Below are 19,760 nucleotides of genomic sequence, written 5' to 3' on the forward strand. Positions count from 1 at the left end.
TGAGAGAGTGAGACAGACAGAATGTGAGAGAGAGTGAGACAGACAGAATGAGAGACAGAGAGGTGAGAGAGTGAGACAGACAGAATGAGAGACAGAGAGGTGAGAGAGTGAGACAGACAGAATGAGAGTGAGACAGAGAGAGAGGGAGACAGACAGAATGAGAGACAGAGAGTGAGTCAGACAGAGAGGTGAGAGAGTGAGACACGGGAAGAGAGATAGAGTGAGACAGACAGAATGAGAGACAGAGAGTGAGTCAGACAGAGAGGTGAGAGAGTGAGACACGGGAAGAGAGATAGAGTGAGACAGACAGAATGAGAGTGAGACAGAGCGAAAGAGTGAGAGAGAGAGAGGGAGAGTGAGACAGACAGAGTGAGAGAGTAAAAGAGGGAGGTGGGGGAAAGGGAAACACCCCTCCTCCTCCTCCTCCTTATGAAGCGTTGATCCAGTAGGTTCCCAGGGTCACATGTGTCGGACCTACAGCGTCCGCCCCCCGGTGGAGTGAGTCCCGTCTGACCCGGGGACGGTCCGTTCCGTCCTTTGTCCTTATTGGCTGTTCAGAGGTAGCCGAGCCGTCACACGCGCCCCCCGAGCAGCAGCCGCGCGCGTTCCGGGTCTGGGGCGAGTGACTCCGGCAGCCACGTGCCTCTCGGCCCAGCGCGCGGACGCGCGAGTTCGAGTCTCGGTGCTCGGGTTCGCCTCCTCGTGCGGGGAGAGAATGCGGTAGAAAGTTTCTCGCCGGAACCGGAACCGGACGCTGGCCACGACGTGCAGCGATGCTGCTCTGCACGCACGGCGTGGACGGAGCGCGGACGGAGCGCGCTGCCGCCGCCGCCGCCGGGGCGGTGCTGGGCGACAGCGGCGCCGACGAGCGGTGCCACCCCGCCTTCGCGTACGACACGGCGGTCGGCACCCTGGTGGCGGTGGCCGTGTACGTGGCGGTGAAAGTGAGCCTGGACGGCGTCAGGCGGTGGCGGGCCAGGGCGTCGGTGCTCATCGTGGGCTCCGGACCGGTCGGGCTGACGGCCGCGCTGGTCGCTGTTCGCTCCGGGAAGGTGCTGAAGCTGACCGTGCTGGACGAGAGGTACCGGACGGCCCTGCTGTGCCGCCCCCAGCAGATCGCTCTGGATCCCCGCAGCGTCAAGTTTCTGCTGGGTCTCGGGGTGGACTTTGACAACGTGGAGGGGTGCTGGCACGACGAGCACTTCTTCACCAAGATCGGCGTGTTTCAGGAGTATCTGCTGAGCATCCTGGAGCAGAAGAAGCAGAAGGTGGACCTCAAGGTGCAGCTCGGAACCAAGGTAGGAGCCCGGTGCCCTTTGATTGCAGCCCAACATATTACCGTCAGCGTGCAGTCTGCTGCGCCACGTCGTTATGGGACCTCCTCAAAGTCAGAACCTGTAGCTGTCATGCAGCCTCCAGTATGCCTGCTGGCCAGGTGAGGCTGAATCCCACAGTAATTCCAGAGCCACCCTGTAAACTTCATTACCCGGGGTACAGCTACTCAGACATGGACGCCTAAAGCCACCGTCCCCCCACATAATGTTTAATAGTCCCTGTGCAGCCCTCATTAAAGGTCCTTGGTAAGGCATGTTACACAGCTTTTGTCACTTGGGTTGATACACCTCTTCAGGTCCCTGAGACAGAGAGAGAGGAAGAGGGAGAGAGAGAGACATAAAGAGAGAGACATAAAGAGAGACAGAGAGAGAGAGAGACATAAAGAGAGAGACAGACAGACGGAGAGAGAGGGAGAGAGACAGAGAGAGAGACAGACAGACAGAGAGAGAGGGAGAGAGACAGAGACAGAGAGAGAGAGACATAAAGAGAGAGAGAGAGAGACAGACAGAGAGAGAGAGAGAGAGTGGGAGAGAGAGACAGACAGACAGACAGAGAGAGAGAGAGAGAGAGACAGACAGACAGAGAGAGAGGAAGAGGGAGAAAGAGAGACATAAAGAGAGAGACAGAGAGAGAGAGAGAGAGAGAGAGAGAGAGAGAGAGAGAGAGAGAGAGAGAGACATAAAGAGAGAGACATAAAGAGAGAGAGGGAGAGACAGATAGAGAGGGAGAGAGACAGAGAGTGGGAGAGAGAGACAGACAGATAGAGAGGGAGAGAGAGAGAGACAGACAGAGAGAGAGAGACAGACAAACAGAGAGAGAGAGAGGGGGAGAGACAGACAGACAGAGAGAGAGAGAGAGACAGACAGAGAGAGAGAGAGACAGACAGATAGAGAGGGAGAGAGACAGAGAGTGGGAGAGAGAGACAGACAGATAGAGAGGGAGAGAGAGAGACAGACAGACAGAGAGAGAGAGAGAGACAGACAGAGAGAGAGACAGACAGACAGAGAGAGACAGACAGACAGAGAGAGAGAGAGACAGACAGACAGAGAGAGAGAGAGAGAGACAGACAGACAGAGAGAGAGAGAGCGACAGAGAAAGAGAGAGACAGACAGAGAGAGAGAGGGGGGGAGAGAGAGGGAGAGAGAGAGACAGAGAGAGAGGGAGAGAGAGAGAATCTTAGACATGCAGGAGCTGCTGGTGTTTCACACTATGCCATCGTCATTTGTAAACACCCGGTCCTCCCCAAGTGAATCGCTGTGTGCATTGACTCGGAAGGGGAGGGGAAGGGGAAGGGGGGAAGGGGAAAGGGGGAAGGGGGGGGAGTCAGCGGTTCTGTGTGCTGCTGAGAAGCCGGTTAATGCTGCAGCCTCTCCTGGCTGTCGACCGTCTGTCTCACATGGAGAGACGCTCTCCTTCGCTGGCGGGCGGGCCGGCCAGTTGTAGCTGCCTACTTTACAGTTCACCGCTCTGTCCTCTAGGAGGGCATTAAAAACCGGAAGTACTAGGGGTGTGAGAAAATATCCATACACTCGAGTATCGCGATAGTATCTTTTCTGATACTGTATCGACTCTCAAAACCACGGTATCGGTTTTTGATTGTTTACTAACATGTTGTGTGGTGTGTAACCCCACGGCGGCGAGACCGCAGTGTTGTCGTCTCTCTTCAGCCATGTGACTCTTCCACTGCAACACAGCGGCGTAAACTGAGACAGGAAGTAGCGCAAGCACGAAGAACACAGGCCTGGGAAACCGCAATATATCGCCTTTCTCGTGGTGTGTTGTGATACGCATCGTATCGCCAGAGTCTCGCCAGCACACAGCCCCAGTAAACGCCTCGTTTCCACCAGATAGGCTTCGAGTAGTGGTTACCTGCTCTGTGCATTTCTCCACTTGGACTATTTCATTTGAATAACTCACAAATAAACTAACGTACAAATTCACGCCGGACAACAAACATGTCAGGCCTGCAAGTTTAAAGTGTCCTAAAGCTTTATGACACCAGATAACACAGTATTGTATAATGTATGATGTTAGCTCGAACAGGTCCAGCAGTAAGCTAACCTGCTACATACTACAGTGCTGCTTGAAAGTATGTGAAGCCCTTGAGCAGTTTAGATGTTTCTGTTGTTTTACCATGATTTTCTTATTCCAATCATCACCAGTTTTCATGTATGAAGTGTCAGATATATGTTTATCAGTTGCAGGTACTTGTGTTTAGTGGGACTTGTTTAAGTAGCCCAAAAACTACATGAAACATGGAATTAGTGTATGTGCAAAAGTAAGTGAACCCCCAGCTGCAGTGGTTCAGTCCAGCAGGTAACAGACTCGGGTGAAACACATTTGGCTGCTTAATTAATCATTTAAGCAGACCAATGAAATGAGACATCCTTGGGAAAGGGTTTGGCCTGCACTAATTAAAAGAGAGAGGAAACCAACCAAACCACTGTGGTCCCATACAAATCAACAATGCCGAGAGCAAAGGAGATATCCGAGGACATGAAGAAGAGGGTAGTGATAGCCCATCAGTCTGGGGAGGGATATAAGACCATCTCCAAGAGATTCCAGCTCCATCCATCCACTGTAAGACAAATAATGTACAAATGGAGGGCCTTCAACATGACAGCAACTCTGCCTAGAAGTGGACGCCCATCAAAACTATCACCCAGAAGCACCAGAAGAATAATAAATCAGGTAAAGGCCAACCCACACATCACCTCTAGAGAGTTGCAGACCTCTCTGGTAGCATCTGGGACAAATGTGCATGTGTCTACAATCAGACGGAAACTGAATAGCCATGACATTCATGGGAGGGTTGCTAGAAGGAAGCTTCTGCTCTCAAAAAAGAACAAAGCTGCCCATTTCAACTTTGCCAGAGAGCACTTGGGACAAACCAGAGACCTTCTGGAAGTCCATTCTCTGGACAGACGAGTCCAAAATAGAATAATTTGGTCACAATCAAAACCAACATGTTTGGCAAAAAGCCAACACTGCATATGAAGAGAAGAACCTCCTCCCAACAGTGAAGCATGGTGGTGGAAATGTGAAGGTCTGGGGTTGCTTTTCTGCTTCTGGACCTGGACGACTCCATATTATCCAAGGAACCATGAATTCTACTGCATATCAACAAATTCTTGACCAGAATCTCCTGCCGTCAGTCAGGGAGTTGAAGCTGGGACGAAAATGGATTATGCAACAAGACAATGACCCAAAGCATTCCAGCAAAGCTACAAAGGAACGGCTTCAGAGAAAGAGGATTCGTACTCTGGATTGGCCCAGTCAAAGTCCGGATCTTAATCCAATTGAAATGTTGTGGCGAGACCTGAAGAAGTTGGTACATACCAGATGTCCCTCCAACCTCTCTCAGCTGGCGGAGTTCTGCAAGGAGGAGTGGGCAAAAAGCCCCATAAGCAGATGCGAGAGACTGGTTAGTGGTTACAGAAGACGTTTGGTTGAAGTAATGGCTGCAAAAGGAGGAGCCACAAGCTACTAATACAAGGGTTCACATACTTTTGCACATGTTAAATGTTCAGTTTTTATGAAATAAACCACCTTTGTTGAATTAAATAATGAAAATATATCTCTTTTTGTGTGTGTGTCCATTATTTGGAAGGTGTGCTTTACAAATTGGGATTTGGATGTATGTGTAATAAGCTTATTTTAATGTTTTTTTTACAAAAACAGTGACCCTGTCTGGAGGGTTCACAAACTTTCAAGCAGCACTGTATGTCATCCTCAAACCGGAGAGGAAGTCTAGCTTAAGTTTGTAGGCCAGTGGAAAGAAAAAAATGGTATCATAGTAAACAAAAATCTCTTCCAAGGATGTAATCTGGAATCCGTTCAATCACGAAATTAGGCATCCTATTCCGAGTTTTAAAGAATGGTGTTGTGTATTACAGACCTTGGCAGAGTATCACATCTAAAAATGACAGTGACTTCTGGCATACGATTTCACCCAAATGAGTCGGATTAACGAGTAGGACCCAGCTGCAGTCTGCAGAACAGGGCAGGGCTACACATGGGGCGGGGCTACACATATAGCCCCCTAACCCTAATCTTAACCTCTACATGTTCAGCCCCGCCCCACAAATGTGTAGTGGCACCCCACGCTAGAGGCTGCAGCTTGGTGTGCTTGTAATGAACCACAGAAATGTGTTAGATGATTGTTAAGCATATAATGATCATGGTGGCTGTGACAGTAACCAAGGAGAATGGTAATGGATAGGCGTACATTTTCTACTCAAGTCACCACGCTTCTGAAATGTGTCTCCCATGTGATGAAGCGCTCAATCAAACATTCTGCAAGTGTACAACCTGTTTCCAAACATGGCCTCATAATACAGGGAAAACCAGCCAGTTTGTTTCAGGGTGTGTGACAGGTATTTCAGCACTGGCTTGGAGACAAAGAGAATCAGGAGTAGTTCATGTGGCCAATAAGGGACATCTCCGCCCAATTAAGCATCCATCTCCTGTATGTGTGTGTGTGTTTGAGTAGGAAGAGAAGCTTGGGAACTGTGTGTGACTCGCTACCCTACACAGACTGTGAAGAACTGATGGCTTGTTGCTCGCATGTCTTGAAAAGCAGAGATATACGGTAGACCATGTCAGTACTCCAAAAGGGAATTTTTAAAAACACTGAGAGCTCTCCATGTTGAACTGCTCTAGTGCGGCTCTGTGAATATGTATGTATGGGTGCCAGGGGCGTAGCACAAAATTCTGGGCCCTATACATAAGCAGTCTCTGTGGGCCCCTTTCCTCTTTTGTCTCTCATGCATCACTTTCACATCATTGCAGCTATGATGCTGATAAATGTATGATACTGCGTGTGTTCCAGTACTAGCTAGCTAGCTAACTCCTGCTGTGTTCAGGTAATAGGAGTTAAGAGTTAGCTAGCTAGCTGATACCTAGCTGTGGTGGTAGGCGTTAGCTAGTCACCTTTCTTTTAAAAGCTTATAGCTCACCTTTCCTTTGGAAGAAATTACTCAGCAGTTATCCAAAGGAACTGAACCAAGTGCAACTGGACTTGGTTATATATTGGGTCAGTTGCACTTGATTCAGTTCCTTTGGATAACTATGACCTGGATGAATGAGAACATTCACAGACATACTCAGCAGTTGTTTTCCCTCATTTTGCCTTCTCTCCCTTTCCTTTTTTTCTTTTCTTTTCTTGAGCCCAGATTTTGCTTTCTTTGGGAAAGACATGACTCTGTGCTTTTGCTTGTATCAGCAGTCACTCGCAACAGGACTAGATGAGCTGCTCTGAGAGATGCTCGTGAGGGGCGGACTAAATGATTTTGAACCTTTTGTAAGGGGTGAGAGAGGCCTCAGAGAGCCTTCACTATTTTCTTTAAGTCCCTCAACCGATGTATTGGGCCAATTTTAACTGAAGTTATGACACTAATTAGTTAGAAATAAAAATTTGCAAAACAAAACAAACATTTAATTCCAGGCTTCCCGAGGGCCCCCCCCCCACCCCCTTGAGGCCCCCCCTTCTGGGCTCTGGTAGGTCCTTCCCCTTCCCCCCCACTACACCGCCGCTGATGGGTGCGCTAGAAAGCCTGTCTAAATGTCCTTAAAGTACCGTGCCTGAACGTTGTAGCGGCGAGGTTGCACGGATCTGTAAATTACACCTGGTGTCTAGTCGTCCACACTTACCCAAAACCAGAATTCAGAGCTGCCTCCCTCAGGATGAATGTCTTTACACATGCTCAATAATCCAGGTGAGAAAATCAAAGAAAGTTGAATCAGTTCATCTGGACACAACGTTTATTGAGAGATATGTTTCATCACTCGTCTAATGCCCCTTTTCCCCTACATGGTACCGGCTCAACTCGACTCGGCCTTTTTTCACTTTCCATTACTGGAAAGTACCGGCATTTTGGTAACTGTTGCCACTTTTCTGGTACCACCTTTGTCGAGGTTCCCTCGTGAAGTGTAACACACCTTATCCGCATGTGTGTTAGCAGCCGTGTAGCACAGAATTCTGGGCCCTGTACATCAGCGGTCTCTGTGGGCCCTTTCCTCTTTTGTCTCTCACGTGTCACTTTTTTGAGTTCTAGCACACTGTATATTATTTACCATCACGGTACATTAATCTGTCTGTGAAAGTTCTCATTCATCCAGGTCATGGTTATCCAAAGGAGTTGAATTACATTAGTACATTAATCTAGTTTAACCTAACTTAACCATCTTGCAGTGATTGAACATTTTTTTCATAGCATCACTTCAAACTTTGATGCATCTTAGGGTGCTGATGCTGACACCCATGATGTTTATTCCACCGTAAATGCCCGCTGACGGGACTTCTTGTTTGCAAAGTCATTGAGTAGATCTTTTGTAAGGGGTGAGAGGGACCTCAGAGAGGGTGAGAGGGGCCTCAGAGAGGGGTGAGAGGGGCCTCAGAGAGCCTCCACTATTTTCTTTAAGTCCCTCAGTCGATGTATTGAGCCAGTTCTAACTGACGTTTCTTTCTTTCTTTCTTTCTTTCTTTCTTTCTTTCTTTCTTTCTTTCTTTCTTTCTTTCTTCGGCATCATCAGCTATGACGCTGGCCGCCGAAAAACTTGCTCAACAACTGTCCGCCGTTAGGCATATTTTGAGTTTTTGGTAAAAATAGACAGTGGTTTACCATCGCCTTCTGCCCGCAGTACAGGAGACCAGATACTAGAGTTCCCAGCATGCCTCCTGTTGTCCTGAAGCTGCCGTTGGCCAGACGGTTTGGCTCGTCCGCCAGCTGCAGGTGCTGGCTGCTGCTGCCCAGTGTGGAGCAGCTCTATTTAAAGGCCACCTTCAAACGCCTTGTCACAGCGCCGTTATGGGGCTTGTGCAGCTTTTTACAGGTCCACCAGTGCCACCCAATGGCACTGGTGGCAACCGCCGCTGTTGGTCCGTGTCTCCTTATTCGCCAGGTAAGCCTGCTTATTTCGCAGCTGTCCCCATTATTTGAGGGAGCCGTCCACTATCCGCCACCTGTGGACGCGCTCCACAGCAGTACACCTCTGCCAGAAGTTAACTGACGTTATCACACTAATTAGGTAGAAATAAAAATGTACAAACCAGAACAAACTTTTAATTCCCCCCCCCCTTCTGAGCCCTGGTAGCCCCCCCCCATTGCGTGTTAGAATTACCTGTTACCTTAGTTGCACAGTCATGCACTGCAAGGCCTTGTCGGTGGGGCCAGTAGCTTTCCTTTCCCCTCCTCCCCAGCTCCAGTGTCGTTCCTGTTTACTGCGGCTGTCTTCCTGGCCGGTCACTGACTCGCTTGTGCTTTGGAAGATGGAAGACAAGGTCAAGGTGGCTTTTGATTGCTGTAAACTTCCGTCTCACTCAGAGTCACTGCCAAGCTCCCCATTCTCTCTTGATTAGACAGGACGCTGTGTTTGATGACGGATTTTTTTTTTGTGTGTCCTTTACTTCCCTGTCAATGCCGTAAGGTCTGTGAATGCAAAGGAAGCCTTTTAAAGCACCGGGTCCCTGCAGGCTAAATAGATTACACACAAATTGTCCTGCTCTCTGAGCCATAGCAGCCCCTCAAAACCACACTGGATTTGAGGTCTGGAGTCCTGCCGCTTTCCTTTCCTTTTCAACCTGTCAATCTTTCCAACCTCTTTTTGCAGGGGCCAGGTGCTAGTCCTTCACTGTGAGATGATGCATGCACGTACACATACCCATACCCATGCACGTGCACGTGCATGTGCATGTACACATACCCATACACGTGCACGTGCATGTACACATACCCATACACGTGCACGTACATCAGTCATAGATCTTCCCAAGAGAAGAGCCACTGGCACGATGCATTCAGCAACACAACCGCAACCTTAGTTGATAAGCTGTATTGGTTTTATGGCTTACATAATCACATTTCCTGTCGGATTATTAAGTCACCCTCTTTAGAAAGATGTTTCTCCTCTCTCTTTTTCTCCTTCTCGTCTCAGTTCACAGAGGACTACCTGCGCCGGATCCCTCACAGCGACTGGCCTCGTGTGATTGTGGTGGCTGACGGGTCATGTGGCGACTCCTGCTCCGTGCTGGGCATCAGCTCTGATTACACCGTGGAGTCCTGCCATGCCTACGGAGCTAACGCAACCATAGAGAGACTGGACCAGAGACAGGTCTGGAGAATCACACACACACACACACACACACACACACACACACACACACACACACACACACACACACACACACTAATGGACGTGCTTGCCAGCTGACAGATGCTGAGGCAATAACCAACAGGGTGGAGTTTGTATAAACATGAAGACAGTAGAAACATGAAGACGGTAGAAACAGGATATTGTGAGACAGTAGAAACAGGATGTTGTGAGACAGTAGAAACTGGATATTGTGAGACAGCAGAAAGAGGATGTTGTGAGACAGCAGAAACAGGATGTTGTGAGACAGCAGAAACAGGATGTTGTGAGACAGTAGAAACAGGATGTTGTGAGACAGCAGAAACAGGATGTTGTGAGACAGTAGAAACAGGATGTTGTGAGACAGCAGAAACAGGATGTTGTGAGACAGTAGAAACTGGATATTGTGAGACAGTAGAAACAGGATATTGTGAGACAGCAGAAACAGGATGTTGTGAGACAGCAGAAACAGGATGTTGTGAGACAGTAGAAACAGGATGTTGTGAGACAGCAGAAACAGGATGTTGTGAGACAGTAGAAACTGGATATTGTGAGACAGTAGAAACAGGATATTGTGAGACAGCAGAAACAGGATGTTGTGAGACAGCAGAAACAGGATGTTGTGAGACAGTAGAAACAGGATGTTGTGAGACAGCAGAAACAGGAGGTTGTGAGACAGTAGAAACAGGATGTTGTGAGACAGCAGAAACAGGATGTTGTGAGACAGTAGAAACAGGATGTTGTGAGACAGTAGAAACAGGATATTAAGAGACAGCAGAAACAGGATGTTGTGAGACAGCAGAAACAGGATGTTGTGAGACAGTAGAAACTGGATATTGTGAGACAGTAGAAACAGGATGTTGTGAGACAGTAGAAACAGGATGTTGTGAGACAGTAGAAACAGGATATTAAGAGACAGCAGAAACAGGATGTTGTGAGAGAGACAGAAACCTTTTCGGCACCATACAGCTAATCTGAGCAGGCGGAGCGACGTGGACTGGACTGCGGCGGCTGAACAACAATACCTGATGCTAAAACAAGCAGCGGGGTTTCAGCACACGGTCTGAACCCTGTCAGCACCACTGCTGGCCCCGCTGTCTTCTGACCCGCTCTCTGAACCTGATAGGTGCAGCTGTTGCACCGATGCAGGCAGGTGGTGGTGGTGGTGGTGGTGAAATGGCAGCTGTGTCACCATGCCTCCGAGCTGGCACCTATTCCTTCCCTCCAGCTGTTGATGATGAAGGCCCATAACAGAACACCAGCTTCCACATCCTGTGCCAAAGGTCGTCATCAGTTCTATAAACAGCTGATTTCTTGTAATGATGACTCAGAGGTGCTGTCACCCACTGTGTTGACATGCTGCACAGTGAAGTGGAGCTACGGTTACAGCTCCATTAGGCCATGTAACTGGACTGCTGTCGTCGTCCCAGTACACAAGAACCGGGGCAGAATCCATTTACTGACGGAAGTATGGCCGACCCCGGTATGGTAGGTGGCGATATGCCCCCTTTCAGCTGGTAGCTACTTTTTTCCCCAAAAAATGTTCCCCCTTTTTTTCTCCCCCAGTTGTACCCCACTCTTCTGAGCCGTCCCGGTCTCTGCTCCACCCCCTCTGCCGATCCGGGGAGGGCTGCAGACTACCACATGCCTCCTCCCATACATGTGGAGTCAATCACCAGCCGCCTCTTTTCCCCTGACAGTGAGGAGTTTCACCAGGGGGACGTAGCACGTGGGAGGATCACGCTATTCCTCCCAGTCAGCGCCCAGTTCCTCCCCCTCCCCCCGGAACGGGCGCCCCGACCGACCAGAGGAGGCGCTAGTGCAGCGACCAGGACACATACCCACATCCGGCTTCCCACCCGCCGCAGGCACAGCCAAATGTGTCTGTAGGGACGCCCGACCAAGCCGGACGTAACACAGGGATTCGACCCGGCGATCCCGCAGCTGGTTGCTATTGGACCTTCTTCCGGTTGACCTATTGCGTCACATACCAAACAAGCGCTGTGAAAACACGGGCCGCTTTACAGCGCTGTATGTTGTGTGTGTCAGCGCTTTAGCTGGCACACACAACATGAAGTTTGTCTCCTCGTCTGTCCAGAAATGCATGGTTGTCGCTCCAGCACTCGCCATGTTGATACTGTAGCGAATTCGGGGGGCAGTCCAGGAACCGCTGCAGGAGGGGGGGGGGGGGTAGTGTAACGTGCATGGATAAATACACGGTAGCCCTTGGCTAACGGGTCGGACCCTTTAGTCGACCGGTTAACGTAGTCGCCCGTGGTGCGGGAGACGCGGGTTCGTGTCCCAGCTGTGGTGGTACCCAGACTGCCCCCCGAATTCACTACATTGGTGTCAGAAGTGGGGTGGTGAGACTGTGAGGCCATCAGAGGCGTGAGGCCATCAGAGGCGTGAGGGCATAGGGAGCTGATATGAGCGGGGTAGGGCATAGGGAGCATATCATAGGGAGCTGATATGAGCGGGGTAGGGCATAGGGAGCATATCATAGGGAGCTGATATGAGCGGGGTAGGGCATAGGGAGCATATCATAGGGAGCTGATATGAGCGGGGTAGGGCATAGGGAGCTGATATGAGCGGGGTAGGGCATAGGGAGCATATCATAGGGAGCTGATATGAGCGGGGTAGGGCATAGGGAGCATATCATAGGGAGCTGATATGCTGAAGCGTGGGGACGCCCCTCCCCAAAGGAGCGGGGTAGTGTAACGGGCCAGATAAATAGACTCGTTAGCCCTTGGGCTAACGGGTCGGACCCTTTGGTCGACCGGTTAACGTTGTCACCCGTGGTGTGGGAGATCCGGGTTCGTGTCCTGGATGCAGCGGTTCCTGGACTGCCCCCCAAATCCGCTACACTACGCTGTAGTGCCGCGGGAACTGTGGGTCATGTGCAGAACCCCTAGGCCAGTTCGGGACCAATTGAAGCGTGTACATGCCAGAGGAAATCCATCCCCAACCGCGTCGTGTGGGTGTGTTGGTCCCACTTCCAGACATCCCATTTAGTACAACTTCAGCCAGACTAACACATTTACGTGTATTTCAAAAGTCCAGTTTTAGTCGCACTAACACAATAAATCCTCTTGTCCTAACGTGGTGTAAACATACTGACTGTTAGTAAACCAGCCTGTCAGGCCTTTCCTCAGACAGACAGAAACACTGACACAGATGTATTCGGAGAGACAGACAGGCGGAGCGACAAATGGAGAAATAAGCATGGCGAACAGTTTCCGGGGAAATGCCCCGCACGTGTCTCCAGCCTCAGTTGTTTCCCCAGCTGTCTGAGGGTGAAGCTCCCGATGTGCCACCGGCATCACCTCCTCCTCCGGGGCCAAGCGGCTGGTCCCTTTCTCCGCACCGCCTGTTTCCTTTACTTATTGAATTTAGCTCACAGGACATGGACCTGCTCAGCCTCAGCATCCCGACCCATCGCTTACATCCCCTGTAACTGTCATACCCCCCCCCCGCTCCAGGACACCCCCCCCCCAGCTGTCTCCCTGACAACATTAAATGCTGCCTGATCGGCCTGGTTCTTGTCATTAATGGGAAACGGATCGATTGTGGTTCGAAGGAAAATGGTAAATAAATATGATTTTAGAAAACGAATCGAGGTGATTCAAAAGCCCGAGTCTAAATGATGGTGCTGTGCCGTCGAACGGAAAAAGAAACGTTACCTCTACAAAGGATTGTCTTTCTGACTTGTCTGTTTGCATGTCCGTGTCTGAGTGGGTTTCCTCCGGGTGCTCCGGTTTCCTCCCACCATCAAAAAGACCTGCACGTTGGGGTTAATACTCCTGCCTGTGCCTCTGAGCAAGGCAATGGAAAGAAGAACTGCAGTTGCTTGACCACTGCCTACACAACAGGATGGGTTACACACAGAAGACACATTTCATTGGAACCTGTACAATGACAAAATAAAGTGGCTTTCTTCTTCTTTGTTTTATTTCCCCCCTCTTTTTCTCCCCAACTGTACCCGGCTAATTACCCCCCTCTTCCGAGCCGTCCCGGTTTCTGCTCCTCCCCCTCTGCTGATCCGGGGAGGGCTGCAGACTACCACATGTCTCCTCCCATACATGTGGAGTCACCAGCCGCTTCTTCTCACCTGACAGTGAGGAGTTTCACCTGGGGGACGTAGCACATGGGAGGATCACGCTATTCCCCCCAGTTCCCCCTCCTCCCCGAACAGGCGCCCCCCCGACCGACCAGAGGAGGCGCTAGTGCAGCGACCAGGACACCTACCCACATCCGTCTTCCCACCCGCAGACACGGCCAATTGTGTCTGTAGGGACGCCCGACCAAGCCCTTACATAGCAAAACTGCTGTGGCCCGGACCCGTCCCACACCCGACACTTCATCCGGCCCACATACCGCATGGAGTGACGGCACTTGGGCGGTCCGCTCCTGTTTGCCAGATCTGGGCCAGAACCAAGCCATCGCAATGCTGCATGTACCACATGTTTGCCAAAGGTGCCCATGTTTGTTTTGTGATATTTGAGCCATATTCACCATTTACCACACGGGCCACTTCAGGGTCACATCCAGACCACATCTTTGCCACAAAAGGCCCACATGTGATTTGGCATATTTGGGCCATATTTGCTATGATACATGTGGGCCACTTCAGGCTCACATCCAGTTTGTCAGGGCCAGAAGAAGACCAGCAGTGCTGCATCACTGCCTGAAGTGGCCCACATCCAGATGCTGTCTGGACCAGAGGTAACACAGGGATTCGAACCAGCGATCCCCGTGTTGGTAGGGAACAGAACTGACCACTATGCTACCCGGGTGCCCCAGTGTGCAAATAGTTTTAATAGTAAAATCAGAAGCGCCCACATCGTCAGCGGCTTCCTGTCAGTGCTTAGTAAACAGCTGCCTGTTGTTGTTCCAACACTGAGAGTTAACGGTGTGTGATGTGTCGTCTCCCCCTCCTCTCTGTCCCCGAACACTCCACCACACCTCAGGTGCCCACGCCAGAGATCCGGGCCCACAGCCTCTACTTTGACCTCTCCGCGTACGGCGTGGAGGCCTTCAGAGAGCACCGGAGCCCCGCATCAAAGCCCGGCTTCCACCTGAAGATCTACGGGACCTTCAGAAACCGCTACATGGCCCTGGTCTGCTCCACTGCTGACACGAAGATGGTCCGCTTCCTTAGGCACACCGCCAACTCCTCTGTAAGTGCCCCTTTGTCCCCTCTTGATGGCGTCAGCAGCACTCGTTACTGGCTGCCCGCTGTTGTCTTTGTCCCCCACAGCCCCAGAATATACCACGGCTCAGTAAGAACAGGGGTTTTTTTTTTCCTGATCAACTAATTTGTTCAGACATTAATGACGAGAGCAGGATGCTCTGTATAAGGGTGGATGTGAGCCTTCGCGGCTCACATCCACCCTTATATAGAGCAGGATGCTCTGTATAAGGGTGGATGTGAGCCTTCGCGGCTCACATCCACCCTTATATAGAGCAGGATGCTCTGTATAAGGGTGGATGTGAGCCTTCGCTGCTCACATCCACCCTTATATAGAGCAGGATGCTCTGTATAAGGGTGGATGTGAGCCTTCGCTGCACACTTGGCCTCGCCAATATACACCATTTCCATGTTAATAAGGAGGAACGAGAGCTAATAATAACCGTCCACAGTGCAGCGCTGCCTTCCCTGCCTGCTGATTCCTCACCTTTCATTCAGCAAGTGGCCTTTCACCGCGCTGTTGTGTGTGTGTGGCTGCATCCATTAGTGTGTGTGTGTGTGTGTGTGTGTGTGTGTGTCTGTGTGTGTGTCTGTGTGTGTGCGAGTGTGCACCCACACACCGATGCGGAGGAAGAGAGAAAAGCAGCATAGAGGAGGAATTGGGAAGTGTTTCGACATCAGTGCTGTTTTTGTGTGTGTGTGTGTGTGTGTGTGTGTGTGTGTGTGTGTGTGTGTACCTGCTCATGTGCATGTAAAGGCAGTTTGTACCCTGCTGTCACACAACGGGGAGTCAATGGAGAGCAGAGTCCTCCTATGAGCATCAACCACAGGTGCCCAACTCCTGCACCCAACGACACCCATCAGGGGCCGTAACCGACGGTGGGCAGCTGGCACATAATGTAAACTGTCCAGGTTCATTATGTGAAATACTGCAGCGATTGTAAAGCCCTTAGCCATAGTGTAGACATATATGATGTCACACAACAAGACAATCCAGGGTCCTCCTGTTGCTACGTGGGCGTCTGTCCACATGCACTGTTACTTGGTAACAGATGGCTGTTCTAGCATGGGCTAAAGAGAGCACAGATGTGCAGGGGGAGAGAGAGAGAGGGAGAGAGGGGGGAGAGAGAGAGAGAGGGAGAGAGGGAGGGACAGAGAAGGGGGGGTGGGGGATTTGTCACACAATATCTAAAATAACTGTAGAATCTGAATTTGTACAGGCACATGGCCATCGTGGGAATATTTTTTATTTCCCACGTTGCAGCTTGAGTTTTATGGAGAACGACCCTGGCAGACAACCACATTTTCCTACCGCCCAGTTTAGATGACGAATGGTCTTCAAGTATAGCCTGAGAATGCCGATATGTCAGCCCTGCTATTCTGCTCTTGAACTTCCCTATCAACAGAAGTTTTCATTTAGTCAGTCATGATTCCCGTCTGCCTGTCTCAGTGGGAAAAGTCACCCATCACACTGGTGTAAGGTGACCCTACCCCGCCCCACATCGGGTGACTTCCTGTCTATCCATCCATTATGCAAAGCACTTACCCTGCTATCAGGGTCACGGGGATGCTGGAGCCTGTCCCAGCAGTCATTGGGCGGCAGACGGGGAGACACCCTGGACAGGTGGCAAGGCCCTGTGATGGCCCGGCGACCTGGCCAAGGTGTCTCCCCGCCTGCCGCCCAATGTGACCCCGCCAGGCCATCTCAGGACCTGGCGGGGTCACGGGGCCTTACTGCCTGGCTCAGTGAAAATAGGTGAGACTGCCTTCTTAATGTACTGAAAAAAACCAATTGTATCTTCCTCCAGATTATGAAGAATATCTTCTACCAGTCCTTCAACGCGTATAAGACAGACGTAGAGCCTCGTCTCAGTGACCTAACGCTGCACCACATGCAGTGCAGCCGCCGCCTCTTCGAAATCCAGTTGTCCCACAGACGCATCAGCGCTGCTTACATAGAGGAAGACAACGTGGCGGTCACCGTGGAGGGCGAGGCGGCACGTGTCCTCAACTTTGACACAGGTATATATATATGAATGTTCATACAGTTGTGATTGTCAGTCTTAGAATTTGAGAATCTGATTATAGTTGATTGTATGGCGGCATGGTGGCCCAGTGGTTAGCGCTGTCACCTCACAGCAAGAAGGTTCTGGGTTCGAATCCCGGGGTTGTCCAACCTTGGGGGTCGTCCCAGGTCGTCCTCTGTGTGGAGTTTGCATGTTCTCCCCGCGTCTGCGGTGGGTTTTCTCCGGGTGCTCCGGTTTCCCCCACCATCAAAAAGAAACATGCATGTTAGGGTTAATACTGCTGTCTGTGCCCCTGAGCAAGGCATGGCGAGACCAACTGGAGTTGGCTGCCGGGTGCTGCACGGCGGCGGCCCACTGCCCCTAGCTACACAGCTAGGATGGGGTAAATGCAGAGCAGAATTGCCCCACGGGGATCAGTGTAGTACCTCAGAAATATTCAAAGCTGGTGGCGGTGTTGATGTAAATAGCAGTGAATTATTTGTTGGTCCTCTGGAAACGTCCGGCTCAAGGCTCCTACACACCAATCATCCTCCTCCTCCTCGTTCCCTCCAGAAGTCCCGAGGGTTTCTAAAGCTGACACAAACGATGGCTCTTGGACATGAATGGCCCCTATTTATAGAACTGAAAGCCACCTGAGAATACAAGGCAGAGCGGGTGAGCCGGAGAAGGTAAAAGATGCAAGTTGCGTAACTGTTTGTGTGTGTGTGTGTGTGTGTGTGTGTGTGTGTGCGCACACCCATGCCGTGCACGCAGGTACACGAGCACATGTGTGTGTGTTTCTGTGAACGATATGAGTCACTGCTGCTGCCCTCGGTGTCCTCTCAGACAACACTTACCTGGGGTTGTTTCCATACTGCTCTGTATTTAGTCATGTATCTCGCTGTCTTTTCACTGAGGACCTTAATTTGTCTTTAAGGCCACAGTTTAGTTTGTGTGCAGAGGTTGACGGAGCCGCCCGTTACGGCATCATACGCTCGTTTCTGAGAACCAATTAGTAAAGACAAAAAACCCATCCATCCATTATCCCAACCACTTATCCTGCTCTCGGGGTCGCGGGGATGCTACACGGTTCATGTCTTTGTAACCCGCCCATTCCCATCCCTCTCTGCTCTCCCCCCAGGTTGTGGGGTGAACCTGGGTATGCGTGGTCTGGAGTCCCTGGGGACCCTCATATACCGGACAGCTACTGCTGTAGACCAGAACGATGTCCTGGAGGCCCTGTCTGCCAAGATACAGCACTCCAGACAGGTGGCTGAGACCTTCAAGCAGACAGGCCTGGCTCAGTCCATGTATGAGTAACATGGGACCAAGAGAATTCATATCGCCACCTGGTGGTTGGATGAGTAATAACGATGGAATCTTAAAAGGGAAACGATCACAAGTTTCAACATTATTTACATGCTGTAGGCCTTCCACCCCATTAGCAGCCATGATACTGAGCAGTTCTCCAAGTGTCCCCGAAACACTGTGACGTCACAGCCAGTCCGTGAATCGCCGTCTTAAAATGGCATTCGCTAAAACAGCTGTATGTGGCATTATAATAGGCATTACGTATCCATCCATCCATTATCCGAACCGCTTATCCTGCTGTCAGGGTCACGGGATGCTGGAGCCTATCCCAGCAGTCATTGGAGAGACACCCTGGACAGGCTGTCAGACTGTCACACAGGGCCAACACACACACACACACACACACACACACACACACACACACACACACACACACACACACACACACACACACACACACACCTAGGGGCAACTTAGTACGGCCGAGTCACCTGACCTACATGTTTTGGACTGTGGGAGGAAACCGGAGCAGACACGGGGAGAACACGCTAACTCCACGCAACACAAAGGACAACCAGGGACGACCCCCACGGTTGGACTTCCCCGGGGCTCGAACCCAGGACCTTCTTGCTGTGAGGCGACCGCGCTAACCACTGTGCCACCGTGCCACATGACATGACATGACATGACACTACATTGGGTACATTAGATATGTGCATTAAGTATCCAATGTACCCAATCTCAATGTAGCCCATCAGAGGTAGCAGTAAACGAGGAAGTAAGGGTTGTAATGTTCTTTCTGTCTTTTTTTAGTAAATTGCAAGAATAAACAACATCAATCAGTCAACACCAATATATACAGACATATATATGCCAGGGGTTATGAGGTAAATAAAATGTAAAGGGTTGTAATTTTCACCTTCACGTATTGTCCACCAGTGACGTCACTGGCGGACAATTTCCCACACAGTTTCGGCGACGTTCCGGACGGTTCAGTGTTGCACCAGCTGACGGAGTGTTGTCCCTGCAGCACGTGTAATGTTGAGGACCACGCTGAGGGACCCAATCTATGGGGGGAAACACTCATTCAGTCAATCAATCAATTAACCAGTCAATCAAGTTGCATTTTACCCTCTCTGAATTACCTGCTGAATATGAGGGCGTCAAGGACACGTGGGCTTCTTACACAGCCTGTTGAAGGCGGGAACGTTGCGCCATGAAGCCGCCACGCTATGACGGCATGGGGGGGGGGGTCATCGTTGTTCCGGCGTTAAGCCGGTGTTCCGACGATTCATGCCGCCTTGTCGAAAAATGCTACCCTAGCGTGACTCGCTAGCATAGCCCAACCCTAACTGACGTCCCGCCTGTTGTGTGGGCGGAGATAACGGCAGGCTGAGGCCGCCAGACCAGACACCTGCCGCGGGCTTAGGCATGTGGTGGAAACGCGGGGGAACGAGCCAGGCTCACTGGGTGCAAGGGTGATTCTTCAATTTGGGGCGCCTCTGAAATCTGAAAAAAATAAATATATTTAAAGTTATCGTAGTGAAACCCGGAAACCGCCACAACCGGGACGCGAACCCGTGTCTCCTGCTCCGCAAACGACAACGCTAACCAGTCGACTAAAGGCTCCGGACCCCGTCAGTCTGGGACCAACGTGTCTACTCCTCCCTGCACGTTACACTATATTATACCGTGGGGGTGCAGGAAGGAGGAGACGGAGAGGTGGAGTCAAGTCCGTTTACTCGCCACACAAAACAACACCGATACAACACAATCTCTCCTGGCAACCA

The 19,760-nt window shown here is 50.8% G+C and overlaps 1 protein-coding gene across 1 annotated transcript; it reads left to right on the plus strand.

The window, feature by feature from the left end:
- Window positions 1–491: 491 nt before the first annotated feature.
- si:dkey-234i14.6 (uncharacterized) lies at window positions 492–18,495 on the plus strand. Its single transcript, XM_056282179.1, has 5 exons — window positions 492–1,298; window positions 9,271–9,447; window positions 14,433–14,642; window positions 16,462–16,675; window positions 17,801–18,495. Exons 1-5 carry the CDS (start codon window positions 774–776, stop codon window positions 17,977–17,979), a joined length of 1,305 nt encoding a protein of 434 aa, XP_056138154.1. The 5' UTR covers window positions 492–773; the 3' UTR covers window positions 17,980–18,495.
- The last annotated feature ends 1,265 nt before the right edge of the window (window positions 18,496–19,760 follow it).

This window comes from Lampris incognitus, chromosome 6, assembly GCF_029633865.1.
Source record: "Lampris incognitus isolate fLamInc1 chromosome 6, fLamInc1.hap2, whole genome shotgun sequence".
NCBI lineage: Eukaryota > Metazoa > Chordata > Actinopteri > Lampriformes > Lampridae > Lampris > Lampris incognitus.